The following is a 17,838-nucleotide window of genomic DNA, read 5'->3' on the forward strand; positions in this document are numbered from 1 at the left end:
TGCCGCCGTCCCCGGCCGGCCGGGGGAAGGGCGGTGCCTCCGGTTACGGCTTTGCCGTAAAGCGGCGCCAGCGGAGTTTACGGCGCGGCGCGGCGCGGGGCTGGTGAGGCGCTGACCTTCTCCTTCTCCCCGCGGGCCCGGCCGGGGGGTGCGGGGATCGTGTGTGGGAGGGTGCCGGGGGTACGGGGCAGGGCGGCAGGCACCGGCCCCCGTGGGCAAAGCAGGGCGAGGCGGCAGCCCGAGGGGACGGTCCCCGGCCTCTCCGGGCCTCCAGCCGGTTCCTGCAGCGCCGGGAGTGCCAGCTGCGGCCGCCGGGCTGGGTTCTAGTTGCTTTTATTTACAAAAATAAAAGTTGGTTTACTTCGTTACTAACGCTTTTTTTTTTTTTTTTAACCACCTTCCGTTTTGCCAGTATGCGCTGGCCTCAATTCGTAATGTACTTAAACGATTTAAAAAAGCAAAATATATGAACGCAAAAGTTGCGGGAATTCCTAGTTTTATTCTTTTATATATCGATGTACACACACCACTATATGCATTTATACACATACGTATCCCGCTATAAACGTTTCCGCAGCAGAGCAGAGAGGCGGAGGCTGCCAGCCCGGCCGCCGGCGGGCGGAGGGCCAGGCGGGAGGAGGGCGGCGGGTGAGCAGCGGGAAGGTACGGAGCGTTAGAGCAGCTGGGGGGCTCGGGAGGTTTCTTGTCCTGTGTTTGAGGTGAGGACAGGTGGAAGCGGGGAGGAGAAAGAGAAGCTAAATGGAAACAAAAATGAAGCCAAAAGCAGAAGAGGCAGAGAGCAGAACCAGAAAATAACCGAGTTGGAGCAAAGGGGGCTCAGTGAGATCAGGGAGTCTGCTTAGAAGCAGTGCGATTCCTGTGGAGGATGAGGCTGGGGTTTACTGACTCCCGAGGCTAATGTCAAATTGATTATTCTTCAGGTAAAAAAAAAGTCAGACGAGAATAAAGAGTTCACTGAAATGTGAGAATGGCCAATTCTTTAAGAGGTGAAGTGTTGAATCTGTACAAAAATGTAAGTGTCTTAAATGCCACGAGCACTTTCCTTAACTAGATAAAACCCTTTCACTGCGCATTCGATCTATTAAAAATTTTTTTTTTTTTTTTCTTCAAGCTGCTGTACCTTGGAAGGGAGTATCCCAAAGGAGCAGACTACTTTAGAAGCCGTTTGAAAGCAGCTTTTCTAAAAAATAAAGATGTGAAAGATCCTGAAAAAATTAAGCAACTAATTGCACGAGGAGAATTTGTTATAAAAGAGTTGGAGGCTTTGTACTTTCTCAGAAAATACAGAGCTCTGAAACACCGCTACTACAGTGACGACAATCAGTAACTACTGCTAATGACTACGCATGTTACGATACAAATCCATAAAAATAAACAATAAAAGAGCTGTAACCTCAGAAGAAATGAAACGTAAATCCTTCCAACCCATCTAAAGCACAAATTAGGACTTTGCTTCCCCTTACATAGTCACGTGAAGAATTGGGGTTTGTATTATATGGGTAGTCGGTTTTTCTCAACTACTTTTGACCTCCATGAACTAAAACTTCATGTATGAAAGCAATTTTGCAGAAAGTGGTGGTAATACGATTCTGTTCTGTTTCACTTCAATACATATGTTGAACAGATAGCTGCTCTTACATATTTACCTGATAGCTGTGTGTTTGAACGCTGGTTCAAGGCAGTACGCTTCCCTTGTTACCTAGAAGATTAATCTGGTTTTGAAAGTCTTCCAAATTTAATGATTCATTTCCACCATAAATGAGCAACTTCTCAAAAGTAAAGTAAATTCTTAAAGATTTTAACTACATCTGCTTAAGGTGCAAGAGCTGGCGTTGGCAGGCTGGCGGAGGCGCTGTCTTACTGTGTCAGAAGACTATGTGGTCAGGAAAGGGGTGAATTTGAACAAAAGCACTTAAATCCTGAAGACAATTCCTGCTATTGCTGATTTCTCACGTTGTGTAACTGCTGTAGCAGGAATGTAGAACTTGATCCTTTCCCCTGGAGGAGAAGTTTGACCGTAGATGCGTGCTCCGTGGCTAACTCTGTAGACCTTGGCGCGACCAGCACAAACTTGTGCCAGAACGGATACTCTGCACGTACCAGGGTTGGGCTGGTGTTTCCGCACCCCCCCAAGAACTAAATGACACTGGAGATAGATAAAACATAAATTATCCTTGAAATATAGGTAGAACTGCTGGCAATAGCAAGTCTTCACAGGCGTTAATTCCAGAATAGCATTAAAAAAGAAAAAAAAAAGGCAAACTGTGATGAAATATATGTGCTTCAGTTTCTAGCACCACATCGATGTGGAAAAACAGTCCTTCCACACCAACTTAACTCTTCTACAATATGTAGCAGTTAAACCTACTCTGAATGAATACCTCTATATACAAAATTTAACCTACCCTTCTCAGTAACTGGTAAAAGATTATCTAGAAATGGTAACAAAGGGCCAAAGTGTAAGTTTATAGAACAGTAGCAGGTTCACGCTTTCTTCCCCATAGGACACAATTGGTACTAAAGAATGTCTTTCATATTTTCTGTGAGTTTATGGAAGGCATTTGATTGATAGAAGAAAACGAATGTGCCCCTGCGAACAAACACAGAATAGCTATTCAGAGTCTTTTAAACTTGCAGACTAATTCAAATCAAGTCTGCTGTTAAGACTAATGAAAACAAGGTCTCTGGGGTGTGACTGAAGACGGTACAGGCCACGCAGGACGCACCAGTGAACGAGAAGTGCAGCCTTGCCTGAAGTGAGGTTCTGCTCAGCACGGAATGCAGAAGCAGCACGGACCAGAGGAGATGGATCAGTACGATAAAGCATTCTGTCAAAGCGCGGCGGCACCTCCTCTCAGAGGAAAGGAACAGCAGTGGGCAAAGACAACAGCTCTGTGACAGGCAACAAGTACAAGAAAAACTGAGAACCACTGCCAAACACATGCAATTCATGGGATACTCCGTTACAGAGATGAGGCACTGAAATTCTTGGGAGAGAAAAAGCAAACTGGGACAGAAACTCACAATAACTATTTTTTATTACATTACAATAAATAGGAGCAGTACAGTTTGACAAAAAAATGACAAATTCCAGATCACCTCACAGCACATACTCCTAAAAACATTAAAAATTTTAAAACAAACAGTGGTCTTTTTTTTTTTTTTTTTTAACTTAATGTCTGGTATGACCAACATTCCTAGGTCACGCAACCAAATGATGGAAAAACTGGATCACACTGCATATGTTCCACATCAAATAAAGCACAATGTACAAAATGTGCATGTTTCAGTTTACACTATACAAAAATAGTTAAAATACATTCCAGGTAAACATATTACATTAAGAAGTCATTCTAGTAAGAAGTTGGCACTCAAGAGGAAAAAGCAGAAGTATTTTCAACATGAAAACACAAGACAGTGGAATAAAGAAATGTTAGGAAAGGTTTACCATCTATGTAGCTTTATGTAAACTTGAGACAAAATGATTTCTTTACAGTTTGATGGTCTTTGAAGGTAATAATTGTATTGCTTCATAGTATAGACGAGCAGAAGATTGTGTGTCAATGTTTATCCATTACAGAGATCCTGTTATCGTAACAAAATCTATGCAGTGAAACTAAGTTAGCAAAAATTTTAGGGCAATGAGACTGGTCAAAAGAATTAAATTTCAATTTTGAGAAAACCAATGATAAAGTGGTTTACCAGAGTTACATAAAGCTACTACAAGAAGGTGTTACTCCCTGACACATGGCAATTTAATGTATTAACGTGGTAAGTGATTCACATGTCGTAGTTGCTATCAGAACAGACAGCATCCAGGTATGTTCTTTGAAAGCATTTCAAATAGGGAACGACAGAATAATTGTAAGATTAACTTGGGCAAGCTGCAATCCAACATGCTTCACCAAATCTCAACAAATATTAAGACAAAACTGCACAACAGTGGCAAGGATGTATATTTTTCTTTTTTTTTTTAAAGTAAATAAGGGCTAATCTAAATAGATTTTGTACTAATTTAATTAGATTCGTAGCTACAGATCACATTTACTGAAAAAAAAGAACATTTTATATATAGCTTTATATTAGAGCTATATAAATCTACATTTGATGATTAAGACATTTCAGCTAAAATTTCTCCTAACAGTTTTTAGTTAAATTAACATAAGAATTTTAGACCAGCCCTAATTTTACATGCAGTGTGACTCAGTTACCAGAAGTCTTCAGGTAATCTTAAGATTACGTCCATTTGCTCAAGGTGTACTATCCACTTTTGCTACATTCTTCACATATAATCAAGAGTGTCTAAAATGTGCAAATAACTAACTTGTCTCCAAAATGTTTTAACCTTGGAAGCTATAAAATGTTCTGTGACATTAAGAATCTGTTCTTACTCCTTATTGGTCCTTATGATATAGTATTAGGGTCTCCTATTACTGCTTTTCAGAATATTTCATAATCTAAAGTATATTTCACATTGAAGCTGAAAGGAAGGGAGGGGGTCTGGGTTTTGATGGAGAGTGGGGAATAGGAGGCGCAGGCAGGGAAAGGCATTATTTCTGTCAGCCACATTAAAATTAAAGAACGCACAGCAATCCAGACAGTGTATGTCCCCTGCCAGCTTTGCAGTTCTCCACCTACAAGAGTCACCGTGGGGTGTTTTTTTTTCGTAGAAGCAAAAGAATACTTTTCTCATGCAGTTGCACCTTTGACATCATATAAATGGTCCAAGTTACATAGGCATATGAAAATTGTACTGTGTAAAATTTCCACATCATTGTTTAGGTATACCTTAGGTTAGGGCAATGCTGTTATTCCCTGTTCCAAACTTTCCAGTGTCCTGAACTATCCTACTTCAATGTCTTGTGTTTCATTTTTTCGGGTACATCAGAGTCACATTTTCAAATTTTACTCTGCAGCTGAGTTAGGTACTATGAAGCAGTGTACCTTCAGGAAGCCAGGCCCTAATGAAGCAATCAAACAATGCAACATTTACAGTACGACAACAGGAACTGCCAACACTGGAATTACCGGCTCTTACTTTAGTGCAGAATAACTAGACTACTGCAGTACCAAAAATGAAAGCTTCTGCAAAAATTCTGCATTAATTCCAATCAGAAAAAAAAAGGGGGGGGGGGTGGAATCACAAGAGAACTTAATCACAGAGAAAGACAACGTTAAAATCTTGGTCTAGCTTCATGACAGTCTAGACACTGGAATGCCACTCACCAACCATTAATCTGTGCAACAAAACTAGTACTTCACGAACATCACACAAACAACATTGACTCTGGAAACCATGTTCTATGCTGACGGTTTGTGCAAATTCCACACCATTTTTATGGCATAGTGGATTTCCAAATTATTTGCATGAAGCAGCTAAATTCAACTCATTCATTCACTCATTTGATGTTACTAGAATTTAAAATTCCTCCCCTATTTTGCACAGAATGGGCATCTGGAAATATTTAATGCCACTCTTTGGGGGAAAAAAAGAATGGTTTTACTTCACTATATAATTTAGGATTCATTCTGATTTAATTCTTATGGTAAATTCTGGATCCATGTATGAATTAACCTAAGAATTTTAATCAACTTATCTGTTAAGGCTTTCTAGTATTTTCTAGAGACACTAAGGGTGAAATCCTGTACCTACTGAACAAAGCTTCTTAAAGATTTGCCACTGGGGGTCAGGAGAGCTAGAATTTCACCTAGGTCTTCAGACACAGAAAGTTAGTAAAAGTCTTAAAGCAATGCATTAACAATAGCAAATCAACCTAATTAGAACTTTTACTTTTTCCATTGCCAGATGTGCATTGTTGTCTTTTTTTAATTTTTCTTTTTTTATAGAAAAAATAGAGTATTTAAGGAGTGACCGTGAGAAATTGCAGTGAAAAATTTTTTTGTGAAAGTTTTATCTTTACATTCATTAAAGTTGATCTGAAATGCTACAAGACTAGATGCCTAGAAGCAAAATCTACAGGAAGACTATAAAGGCTTCTGGTCTTTCTATATTGCAGTCAGTCTAAAATAAAAGAAAGGCTGAAATGAAAGTCTCTTTTGCTAACTAGTCCTTTTTCCCAACCAGATTCAAAAACCAAAAAATTAAAGGGGATGTCAGAATGTGTAGAGCATCATTTCATTGTTTGGTTTGCACACAGAACAGAAGTTCACAATCAGTAAGAAAAATAGGAAGTTAGCAACTGTGCATGCACCAAAGAGTCCTAAGAGAGTTCTCAGGTTTTTGTGTGTGGTTTTTTTTGTTGTTTTTGTTTGCTGTTTTTTTTCACAGGCATTGCTAGTTCAAGAACCAACAGTCAAAGAATACTGGCACTTTAAGAGGAATGAAGTTTCCACTGTCATTTAAAACAAGCATTCAGGTAAAGCTAACAGGATCATGAAGCAGAAAGTAAAGTAATGCTAAAACAAATGCTAATAATTTAGTGTAATGTACAAAAATTACTTAAGTACTTCTTAAGAATAAGGATAAATTGTATTTACATAATTATACACTTTGTCTTTGTCTTCTTTTTCTTCTTTTTACCATCTTTGCTCATCTTCTCTTTGTGTTTTCTGATTTCTCGAACTAATGTATAGAAAGCATCATCAACGCCCTGAAAAGATACATACATGCACACATTAAGATCACATTAACAGACTTACACGCCTGCTTAGGTACAGGTCAGGTGAAGTGTGTTCAATCAGAAGTCTGTTTTGCTGCCTGCCAGGAGAGGTTACACTGCCTTCTCCTTGCTGAGGCTTTTACAACGTCCCTTTGAGTAGGCTGTGGGTTGGAGGAATTGCCAGGGCAACAGTCCTCTCAAGCATTCCTGTTTCTTGGGAAAGGGTGTGCTGGGAAAAACACACTCAGATGGAAGGGGAACTACAGTTGTCTCCTGTCATATAAGAGGAACGTGTCGGACCGCACTACTGTGCATGGGCAGAGGAGCCTTCAGGAGAGCAGCTTTGGGGAGTGGGCTGCCATCATTTGAACAACTAATCCTGGCTTACAGGCTGTTCCTCTCCTGATTTCTGAGGATCACTGAGACAACAACCTGAATGAACTGTTTTGACACCAGCAACAGCTAGCACCTGCCTGCCTTCTTTCTCAGATGTTCCCCAAACCGGGCTTACAGCAGCCTGCAGGTGACGTACTGCTCAGGGGTTGAGCATAGATACCCCATTGGTCCAATTCCATTACTAATGTGGTAAGGAAAGTAATTCAGCGTGCTGCTCTCTTCTCTATCTCGAAGAGGGCACATGTTGTCCCACCTCAAACTACAAAAGTATAGGTACTGCACATTTAGATTATAAGTGTGTACATTAATAGTACAGAATAAAGTTCTGAAGCATTAGGTAGCTTTTTTAATGCCTTAATAATCTTTACGCAGCTTTAAAAAGTAAATACAAATATTTGTAGCAAGAATTCAATACCAAAGAGATGGTTAGGATTATTCTACATATTCAGGTCATTTCTCAGGCACACTGATACAGTAATCACACCACAGTTTTATAAGTCTTTACATAAGCAAATCAATCAAATCAATCCCATGTTCCAATGATAAATTATTATTTGATAAATCATTCTATTTAAATTATATAGTTAAAGACACATGGAACACATTATCTATGGTGCTGTATCACGTACAGTCACTTAAAATCTCCACGGCTCCAATAGTTAAGTTACAGACACAAAAGCTAACGTTTCTTCACGTTGAGTAGTTTTTCATTTTTGGGAGGGTAATTAGAGCTGACAAAAATTAACTCTGATCAAAAAAGATCAGCATATCTAAAAGCCTGATGTGAACCATTATCAAGTACAATGTTACACGGTATACATTGTAACAACCTATTTATGTGAAACAGTTTATTCTATTGCCTAGCTTTCAAGTTGCTCCAAATTCCAATCAAGTACCCATACTCTCCGTCAGCCTTTACATTTAATAGTTTGCATACTAAGAGTTGTAAAATCATTAAGACAATAAATGACCTTGATTCTTCACTGTCTTACTCCTTATATTATCTTTTAGACAGATCAGAAATAGTTGTATAATGTTAACGTATCACAGCAGCCAACTGCACCACTATAGAACTGGGTCTACAAATTTAGCCCTACAGCTGGCAGGCAGCTTCCTACCTCGTCAGCTACAGAGTTTGTCTCCAAGCTGCCAATAAAAGTTAACAGTCTCTGTTTACTCATGTATGCCTACTTCAGTAAAAGAACTGAAAGTGAACTCTGAAAAAAGCACAACAACGAAAGGCCAAAAATCACCTAATTCATTACTGTTTCAGTCAAAACACCAAATGGTGATGAAACTTAATATGGAAAGTCCAAATAACAGTGAGGCGTTAGCTTCACTTATAAAGCAATGCTCCCAGTGTAACTTAAATTTATTTAAAACCTTCACATTCAAGTTCATAAAACATTTACAAATAACTGACATTCGATCAAAGTCCTTGGCAGCCTCTCTCCTGATACTAATCGCACACTTTTGCAAGACCTTGTAATATACAAAATACACTTGCAAATAACTTATTCTACATTTTAAAATATTATTGATCAATATAAAATTGATACAGCATGCCTAATGGAAGAGTAGCCTTGGTTCTGGAAAAGGTCATGTCCCCCATTAATCTTTTGAGAATTACAAATGTTTGGTATTATTTCACAAAGAGTGTATTTTCCTTATAACTTCAGCGTTAATGCACAAAGTGAACATTTAGCAATGTTCATGTAGGGAAATGATGTGGAAGTAGTGATGGTTCAAAGTGCATCTACTGCAGTTCTCATCTCAGACAGCCAGCTAGGAGGAAAGCATCAAGAATCAATCAGAACAGACAGAAGAATATTTCCATTCTTAGAACACAAGAATGGTATAAGAAAAACCACTGCACAACGTTCTTCTACAAGACTGTTCACATTTCCTTACAAAACTACCTTTCAGTACTTCACACTTAGAATTAATGTGTTAGAAAAATAATCATTACGAGGACAGTCGTTGGCTTTCAGCAGTGTCTTCAAATGAGACACACTAAAAAAAAAAAATTGCAATTTAAGTCTTCAAAGGAGCAACCCTCCCTCATTAAACTGGTTTTAAAATAAATACAGAGAAAATAACTTGTACACCCCCAAAAATAGACCCTTAAACAAGTTTTAAATTGTAGAAAAAAAGTCTTTTTTATATTTTTAAAAATACATAATACATACATACATGTATCAGTCACGAGGAAGAGAAAATATTTGTACGCCTCTAGTACTATAGAAAAATCATTAAATTACCGTTTTAATCAAGAATCTAGAATTTTTAAAATTCAAATCTAGAACTTTCGTAATTCAAACTTTTTAATATTAACCCAGCTCAATCTGAATTACATTATCTACATGTCTAATTTATGCCCTAGAGAAAATTTTTTTATAGTATGCTTCTCATGTAAAACCTTTAATGCTTTCAAGAAAGAGAGCTTTTGAGCACTTTACACTGAGTTTTAGAAATTCTTGCTAGCTGGCAATTACAAACGGAGCAAAAGATGTTACGTACTTTCTGCCTTACTGTGTAACAACTAAAGGAATGAACCTCTTGGAAAGCATCAGCAGTTAATGGTAATCTGGGTACTCAAAGTTTTCAGGTACCTCGAACAAGATTAATAAACTAAGAAGGCATCCCATAAGCAGCAAGAAGATAAACTCAATATTCCAAGAGGTAGCAAAACACTCTGAACTATCAAATTTGATTATCCACAGACAAAAAAGGAAAATACTGTCTATCACTGCAAACTGTGTTATAACGACTATTTTTGAAGTCTCAAATCCCAGCTGAAAGACTCACATCATTAGGTGCGGCTCTCCTTAGCTATCTACTATGCATCAGACTGAAATAATATCTATCCTCTTACTGAATGGAAAGTAATACAAGCGAGACTGTTTTAAATGCCAGATTTCTAATTCCACTAGAATCACTACTGAACTACAGCTATACCACAATAATTTTGGAATACGCTTTCTCCAGCTTAACCTCCTAAATATAAAGTGCTGAAATGACTATCAATACTATGTAGAATTCACTTGAGTGTAAAGACAAATGTTTCCTCCCCTGAGCAGACACTCTTGAAGTTCTAGAGTCTTATATCCAAGACTGTTTTCTAAATAGGGTATGGGGGGAAAAAAAATCCAACCAAGCCAACTCAAAAACCCAACAATATCCATTGTTGACAAAAGATTTCCCATCGGGGGGGGGAGGGGGCGGACATGACACGACAACCACAAAACCCCAAAAACATACTTCTCTTGAACACAGGCAGAAAGAAAGTAGGAAGCTGGTAGAAAGAAAGCGTATGTTCGCTGAGCTATCAAAAAGAATCTTAAAATCTGAAAAGATGCTTCCAGTGAAAAAATAATGAAAACCACAATTCTCACCATCCTGTTCTTCTCCGAAAGAAGTTCACAGAAAGGAAAAACAGACAGAATTCAGGATCTTTGAAGTCCCAGTATACAAAAAGAAATTCTACTTTTGAGGTATGGCTACGTTAGTAAGACAGCAAGAATCGCAAAGTTGGTTTTCAGAAGGCTACAGGAAGGAGGCTTAAGCAATCTAATTCATATTGCTCTCATCGAAAGTAATCTTGCCAAGCTGCTGTTAGTTGGTTTTGATAACAAGGAAAGAATAAAACAAGGTATTTTGATGGCATCAATTTTATTAAGATATTTCAATGCAAGACTGGGGAGCTTCATAACTGAAATTTCCAGTTCCCTGCAATGGAAACCTTTGATACAAACAGTATCACAAAAGTGTATCTTTTTTAAGCAAACATCTAAAGAATTATCTCAGAGCACTCATTCATCACTTAAGAGCGGAGAATATAATAAGCCTAAGCAGATCTATTAAAAACTGGTATGAAATAAAATTTCTCCTCCCTCCCCCTGGAAAGGGGAATAAAACTCCCTTATTGAAGGGAATATTCCTACAGCTGTGACATTCTCTTTAGGATACACATCACATTCCACTACCTCTCTACAAGATATTCTGAAGTGTGAAAAAACACCTTTAAAAGCAAACAGTTTTTCTTTTACACAATGGGAAATTCCAGGTCATCCTCCTGTTGAGCAAGTATGTAAGGAGTAACAACCCACTCTCTGCAGTGGTGCAGTAAGAGGTAAAGAACTAATGGGATAGTAATATATGCAAGGAGCTATTCTGATGGTGTGTTCAAAAAGCACTGGAAGTGATTTAGACTAGCACTTCTTCCACACCGCAGTTGCTTCCTCCGTCCCCTCCTCCCTTTTTTCTTACAGTGGAATATACAGATAAAAAATGACTTTGTGAGAATTTGGGTATTGGTTATTTTGGTGGGGTTTTTTTGTTGTTGTTTTTGGTGTCCCCCCCAGTTTTACTTCACTGTTGTTTCCCCTCCCCTTGTAAAGGCTCTCAAAAAAGTGAAACCCTACCATTTTGTCCAAATCTGGATCACTCATGACATTATGGTTGACAAAAAAGAAAACTCATGTATTTCTGGAAATGATAACTTGTTTAAGATGGGGGAAAACAAGGGAAAAATGGCATGGCATAAGGAAGGGCCTAAGAATTAAGAAATCCTATACGCCAGCTGCTAGCCAGATACTGTTTTGCTGGATTAGAAACCTCCTGTTTCTGCATCTGAGAAGGACTATAAACATTATGATCCTTTCCCCTCAGTTCAACCTGAAGATCCAATCAATATTCACTTCAACAGTATCTGCAATATATCTGTAATAAAACTTTTTCTTCTTAACTTCTTCACACACAAAACCAGGTCTCCGTTTCACAGATGGATAACTTCACATGCAGTAAAGACTTCTTGTTAATCTATTTATTAAAAACCCATGAAACAAAGAAAATTCATAGTACTTGGTTGTTTGCTAGGAGTATTATTCAGGACTACTATACTGAAATCTGATTTGTTTTATATCTTAAATTATGTCATCAATTAACCATAAAATGTCTGATTTGCAAGACACTGTCAATCATTTTCATTTGGCAAGCGATTTGTAAAACTTACCCTGTTACATTACAAAACTTACCCTGTTATATTACAAAACTTACCCTGTCACATTACAAGGCATTTTTTAATTTTCACGCACCCTGGAGTCTTTTCTTCTTTGCTGATTTTTTTCACTCTGTACTGTCGAATCTCTCGCACCAATGTATAAAAAGCATCCTCCACTCTCTGCATTGTAAAACACAACTCCTTAAAAACCGCTTCATTAACAATCGTGACATATTGGGACACCCATCGCAGGGGAAAAAACCACAACAAAATCACTGAAATTATGAGCTTTACTTGAGAGAAGTATATGGATTTCCACTTATATATTTAAAATGCTGGGCTTGCACATTTGCTGCTTGATAAATACTTTTTAATGTAAGCAAAAGAGACACACACTGATTTATTGATTACCAATTACTGTGAATATCTATGCTTCAAGCACTCCTTTTTCACTGTGCAAGGTAACGCTTGGACAAAGAAAGAGTAAGAATTATTTTCTTCCATTGCATACCATGTTGAAAATAATACCGTTTGTGTTACTGAATCTTTTCACACATTTTTGTGGGCATGGATGTATTTAGCAGGCACAAAACCTTATTAGATTGGTAACCGGGGGTACTTATAAACACACACAGTTAACTACCTATTTTCACTTCTTAACCAAAGCGAGAACCTGTTACTGTTTGGGCAGGCAATGAAAAGTAAGCTCATTTATGTTCTCTTCTTTATATAAGAAGGTGTACTTTCTTTGCAAAAATCTGTGGAACAAACTAACAAAGTATAGAAAAAGTCTAAACAGGTAATTTCCCAAGAGGTTACAAAGAAATAAAATCTTCTAAGAATACTAAATTTTGGGCAATATTGCTTTTAAAGCTACTTACTTTACAGAGCAAGCACTATGCTCTTTAGGAAAAGGGATATTTGAGTCATGGCAAAGTGCTTTTAAGAAGCACCTTAAGTCTATTATATTTCAAAGTAACTTTCAAAAGTAATTGCTTATTGTAATTATAGAAGTTATTCTTCCATGCAGAAAAAGCAACAAGTTCATTATTACCATGTTTAAGAGCTTGGTTCACATCAACGTACAAGGCACACCTTATCTGTTCTCTCTGGGCCAGACTCAGGCAACCGCTAGGGTCCCATATAACAACTAAGTGCAAACAGCCTGTGAAGTTCTGCAGCTCAGATTTTTCTCTGGTTAAGAGAGCTCTTCAAGTATTCCAGGGATGACAGAGCTATGTGTTTTACATCTCTGGTCTCACACCCCACCTTTCTGCAGCTTTGTGTTTAGGCCACTTGGAGATGAGGACACCAGAAACATTTAAAAAAAGAAAAAAAAGTATGAGGACTGAAGAGATCTTTAAGCAAATACAAAATAACAGAGGTACAGCGCCAGCTTTAAGTTATGATATCTGTTATTTTAAACTGACTATATCTGTGCATCAACTTAAAAATTTAGGTAAATCCGTGAGGATGTTCTTGTTATAACAAGATGCAAAATGTTTAGCTGCAGCTTTTAAAGGGGAGAGCGAATCTCTCTTCTGCCTTACTGTCAATCTCATTACTTGTCTCAGTCAGATCAACAGGGTTGTTACGATTACAATTTAAATTACAATTTAATACAAACTCATTATTTGAAAATAAAAACAGAACAGACTTATGATCGTGGAAACGAGTACAACCATTTAAGCCCCAAAAACTTTATTATTACCCAAACGCACAATCTGGGCTTTTATTTGGCAGATTTTCCATAAATTATCTCTCCAACCCATCTTCATATTATGCACCTAGAAACAAAAATAGCTAACATTTATTGCCACAGTTACTGGGTCATTTTGCATGAACTGTGCCATAGGTTATCACATTTAAGACTCATTCTTAACACACTGCTGCTTATCTGAGGGTTCTTCTGAACTACAGCCACTTGAATTTAAAGATTAAATGAATTAGATTTATTTCTTGGATTGTATTTCTCTGGTATATACAATGTGCCCTGTTAGGATGTAATGAAGTATTGACAAGGTGACAAATCTTCTTACATTCCGGGTCTGAGAGTTTGCAAAAGGTAAAGGAAGCCATTAAAAAACAGCAAAAAACAAGTAAAGCTCATAATTTCATGTTTTTCTAGAAGGAATGGAAGTTTATTCCTGAAGAGGAAACAGTAACATTGATCAGCTGCTATGTGCCAAAGCACAGGCTGTACAAGAATCAACATTTTTGCAAATCTACTGTTTTGCAGTAGAAATACATAATTTGATTATGGAGATTTCACATGAATAATTAGATAACAATTCTTCAGTCAACATTTATTGCCAACTTTCCCATCACCAATAGGAGCTGTAATTTGCTTTAGCAATGCAGAGAGAGGGAGAGACAGAGACAAGAGTGAGAAAAGAAATTACTACTGCCATCACCAAGAACAGTCTTATGAATTCTGTTGAAAGAAATTGTTCTGAAAGAAAATTTATACAGAGACACATTTGCTAATTTCATTAGGACAAGGTGACATTTTAAAGAGCCAGGTGCCAGTCTCCCAAGCTTAAGAAGTCATTTTAATACCCATTTCTTTTAAGATTCTTCAGTATTTTTTCCTTGGGCATGGACCATATATCTAAAATATGATTAACCAGTTCTTTTAGCTGTCAGAACTGGAAGCAAAAATAACCTTTGGCAGATATTAAAAACTTCAAAATCTCAACTGCTGTTTACTTTAACAGCCCAAAGAACCCATGACCTCGAGGCAATGTTTTCAAGATGCTTTTGACTCCTAGGAGACAGCCAAACATTCAGTTTAAAATATGACTATGCGCAAAGAGAGACTATTTCAAATACAGACCAAAGTACAAATGGGAATTTTCACATGTTCTGCTTCTGTAAATAGCGCTTAAAGGAAACTAGTGAAAATTAGCCTTGACATCTCAAGAGTGTTCTATGTCCACCTTTATACACTTTATCAGAGTTGGTCTCCTAAAACCAACTGTTAGACAAATAAAAATCAAAATTATTCATGAGGACATGACCAAAAAGCATGCTACTTATTTGCACAAAAGCACTCCCAACATAAAACTTTGTAGGGGTAAGGTCAGCCTAGCCAGTACTGGAGAACACAGAAACCTGCGAAAATCTACTAGCTCATGTAACATTTAGCTTATAGGTTAAGGCTAATTTTTTGCTGTCTCTAGAAAAGACATAGTACTTCAAAGGACTGTTTGGCAACATTACTACAACTCAGCCACATGCAGAACCTCCACTAGTTTGGGGAGGGAGGGAGAGGGTGTTAAGCTGATCGTGTTATCTTATCATGGTTAAATACCAGACATACATCAGTAAACTCGTATTAAATATTGCACAAAATCATGATTAAAGTTACAAAGTTCATCACTTCAAAATTAAGAAGTGCCAGAATTACAGCTGTCTGTCCTACCTGAATTTCACCCATTGTGCACATGTATGCCTTTTTTGCTACACCTATTTATCTTTACAATAGGTAAATAACAAACCTGTTTCCTCAGCATCCTGGAGTCATTCAGCACACAAGTTGGATGCCAGAATTTGTTTCAACATTATCAAAACTTTTCTTTTTCTTGGGGCCTTGTTCTTGGGAAGGACTAAACCTTTTTGGAAAAGTTTTACCTTACAACAAACAAGTGACATAAAAAAACTCAACCCACATTGTGAAGTCTGACAAAGTTATAAGTAATTGAAAACAAATTTTTAAAATGGAACCTGTACATTAAAAATGGCTTGGAGTGAAACACATACAGTATCATTAAACAGATATGACAAATCCCTAAAAAAAATGGCGAGTTGGTTCAAGCAAACTGCCTAAATTATCAGTTATTCATGAATCTTAACTGAGATGTAGGAATGAAGTTCTGTAAATACTGTACCAATTACTTCATCAGACCAGGCACAGGTTCTCAAGTTGTTTTCATCACAAGTTGGGGGCCTAACCTATTGTACATCAGACAGCTGAAAAAACTATAATGCTTTCTTAACAGCATCCTTGTGATTTACGTCAACTTCTTCATTAAAACTTCCAAAGTGTGTTTTAAGTATATATTCTCAACGAGACCTAATGCTTTGGTGAATCCCTTACTATACTTACAATAATGCCCATATATCTGCTTTTTCTTTGAATTCAATACTAGCAGGACAGTTGAAATGTTCCAAGGAAAACAAAATCATACAGTCAAACCACATTTGGGGTACAGCCTTCCAGCTTTTCCTTGTGTAACTCATAGGCAAATAGAAGCCCAGTTAAGAATACAGGATGCAGCCTTGGTGGGGATAAATAGAGTTTGCCTCTCATCTCTCATTGATATTATTGATAAATATTGGGAGCTATATGCTCATGTGGATAGGAAAGAAGTTTAATTTAAAGCTTATGTCAAAGACAGAAAAGCAAAAACAGCTATCAAAATAAACTTAAGAAATTCACATCCTTCTGCATAAGGATTGTGAAAGAACGAGTATAAGTGATGCAACATGCCTTACAAAACCACCAGTATTGACATGGGTTTACATTTAGAAACAAGATTATTTTCATAAATTACATTATATTCATTTCAGTCAGTGGTCTAATTAAAAAAATTAATAATCTATAGCCTTATACCCAAGTTGTAGGGTCCACTAAGCTAATGTTTAACTGATGAACTCAATGATTTGTATGAAAATTCACACAGGCTTAAAACACCACCTTTTTGCAGTAAGTTAAAGCTTACATCTTTATTGCCAGTCAGAACCAAATAAAAACAAACACACTAACTTTTAGAACAACTTATTTCTGCACTTCATTTCAGTGTTTTTCATCTTTCCTATTTTGACCTTGTCTATGAATTTTTGGAAATCTTAAAAACCGAATTATTTGGAACTGAAATATCATTTTGCATGAGCATACAATGCCATCCTTTAAAAAGAGTGTCTCGGCAATCAAAACAGACTACATGGCCAACTCCTTTCCCTTTCCATCTCCCCTGTTTCCTTCCCCAGAAACCTTTCTGATTCTCTCTGAGCTCCAGCAGATGCGGGGCATGGGGAAGGAAGCAAGAAGATGGTGAGGGCCCCTTCAACAGGGCATTAGTGCTGACGTTTCAGTGTGGTGGTAGGGGTACAGGAAAGGAAAAGAAGGTTCCTACTTCTAAGTATTCACGTCAGACTTTCTACAGACTCCAGAAGTTACCAGAACACCAGCTACATTTGTTCATACTTGGAAGTTCTGCATGTAACCAGAGAGGACCAGATTCTCATTTATTTATTGATTGGCCAAGGACTCAATTCTGCCCAATAAAAATATAGTCCACGGGCCACATGCAGCTCACAAAATGATCTGAATCCCCTCATTTAAAAATTTACTTTGGAAGATGGTGTGTGTATATATATATATGCATGTATTTTTTATATATGCCAGTGTGACTGAAAAATCATAATATGTAAATGCATATGTATATACATATATACACAAACACATACACAACTATTTAGATGATCTTGCTGTAATTAAAGATCAGGTTCTTCCTCCAATTCCTTTTTGCCTTCTCAAAAATATTTTATTAACACAGTATCTTATGAAGCAGTTTCATAACACAGCATGTTATGAACAGCACTGCGAAAGAATCAGCAACCATCCCTAGTGGTTCCAACTTTTAGAAGCCAACATTCTCAAAAAAGTTTATTGGGTACCTTTATTTTAAAATCCATGAGACACCTTTAAGGACTCCTTATCTGTAGAGGGTATAGAGCCCTGCTTTGAAAAACAAAAGCCAACAGTCCCTTCTACAACATTTCAGTTGGTACCTC

General features: G+C 37.4%; 2 protein-coding genes across 7 annotated transcripts in view; one reads left to right on the top strand and one right to left on the bottom strand.

Annotated features, from left to right (window-relative positions):
- Positions 1-15: 15 nt before the first annotated feature.
- On the top strand, positions 16-5,858 carry ETFRF1 (electron transfer flavoprotein regulatory factor 1). The gene is made up of 3 exons (XM_075161097.1): positions 16-103; positions 942-1,033; positions 1,133-5,858. Exons 2-3 carry the CDS (start codon positions 989-991, stop codon positions 1,346-1,348), a joined length of 261 nt encoding a protein of 86 aa, XP_075017198.1. The 5' UTR covers positions 16-103; positions 942-988; the 3' UTR covers positions 1,349-5,858.
- KRAS (KRAS proto-oncogene, GTPase) overlaps positions 3,042-17,838 on the bottom strand; it is a 26,959-nt gene continuing 12,162 nt past the window's right edge. For 3 of the 6 annotated variants that reach the window (XM_075161056.1, XM_075161045.1, XM_075161036.1), the window contains 2 exons: positions 12,096-12,219; positions 3,042-6,632 (listed from right to left, as the gene is read on the bottom strand). In XM_075161056.1, coding sequence (XP_075017157.1) covers positions 12,100-12,219 — 120 coding nt within the window. In that variant the 3' untranslated portion in view covers positions 3,042-6,632; positions 12,096-12,099. Of the gene's footprint in view, positions 6,633-12,051; positions 12,053-12,095; positions 12,220-17,838 lie in introns of all 6 variants that reach the window. The other 3 variants (XM_075161073.1, XM_075161064.1, XM_075161081.1) reach the window with 2 other exon arrangements.

Source organism: Calonectris borealis, chromosome 1 (genome assembly GCF_964195595.1).
Source record: "Calonectris borealis chromosome 1, bCalBor7.hap1.2, whole genome shotgun sequence".
Lineage (NCBI taxonomy): Eukaryota > Metazoa > Chordata > Aves > Procellariiformes > Procellariidae > Calonectris > Calonectris borealis.

Bases quoted from the DNA above. Each gene is read 5' to 3' on its own strand.
- ETFRF1 (XM_075161097.1), top strand. From the start codon at position 989: ATGGCCAATTCTTTAAGAGGTGAAGTGTTGAATCTGTACAAAAAT. The intron at 1,034-1,132 runs GTAAGTGTCTTA...TTTTTCTTCAAG, and splicing joins TGTTGAATCTGTACAAAAAT to CTGCTGTACCTTGGAAGGGA.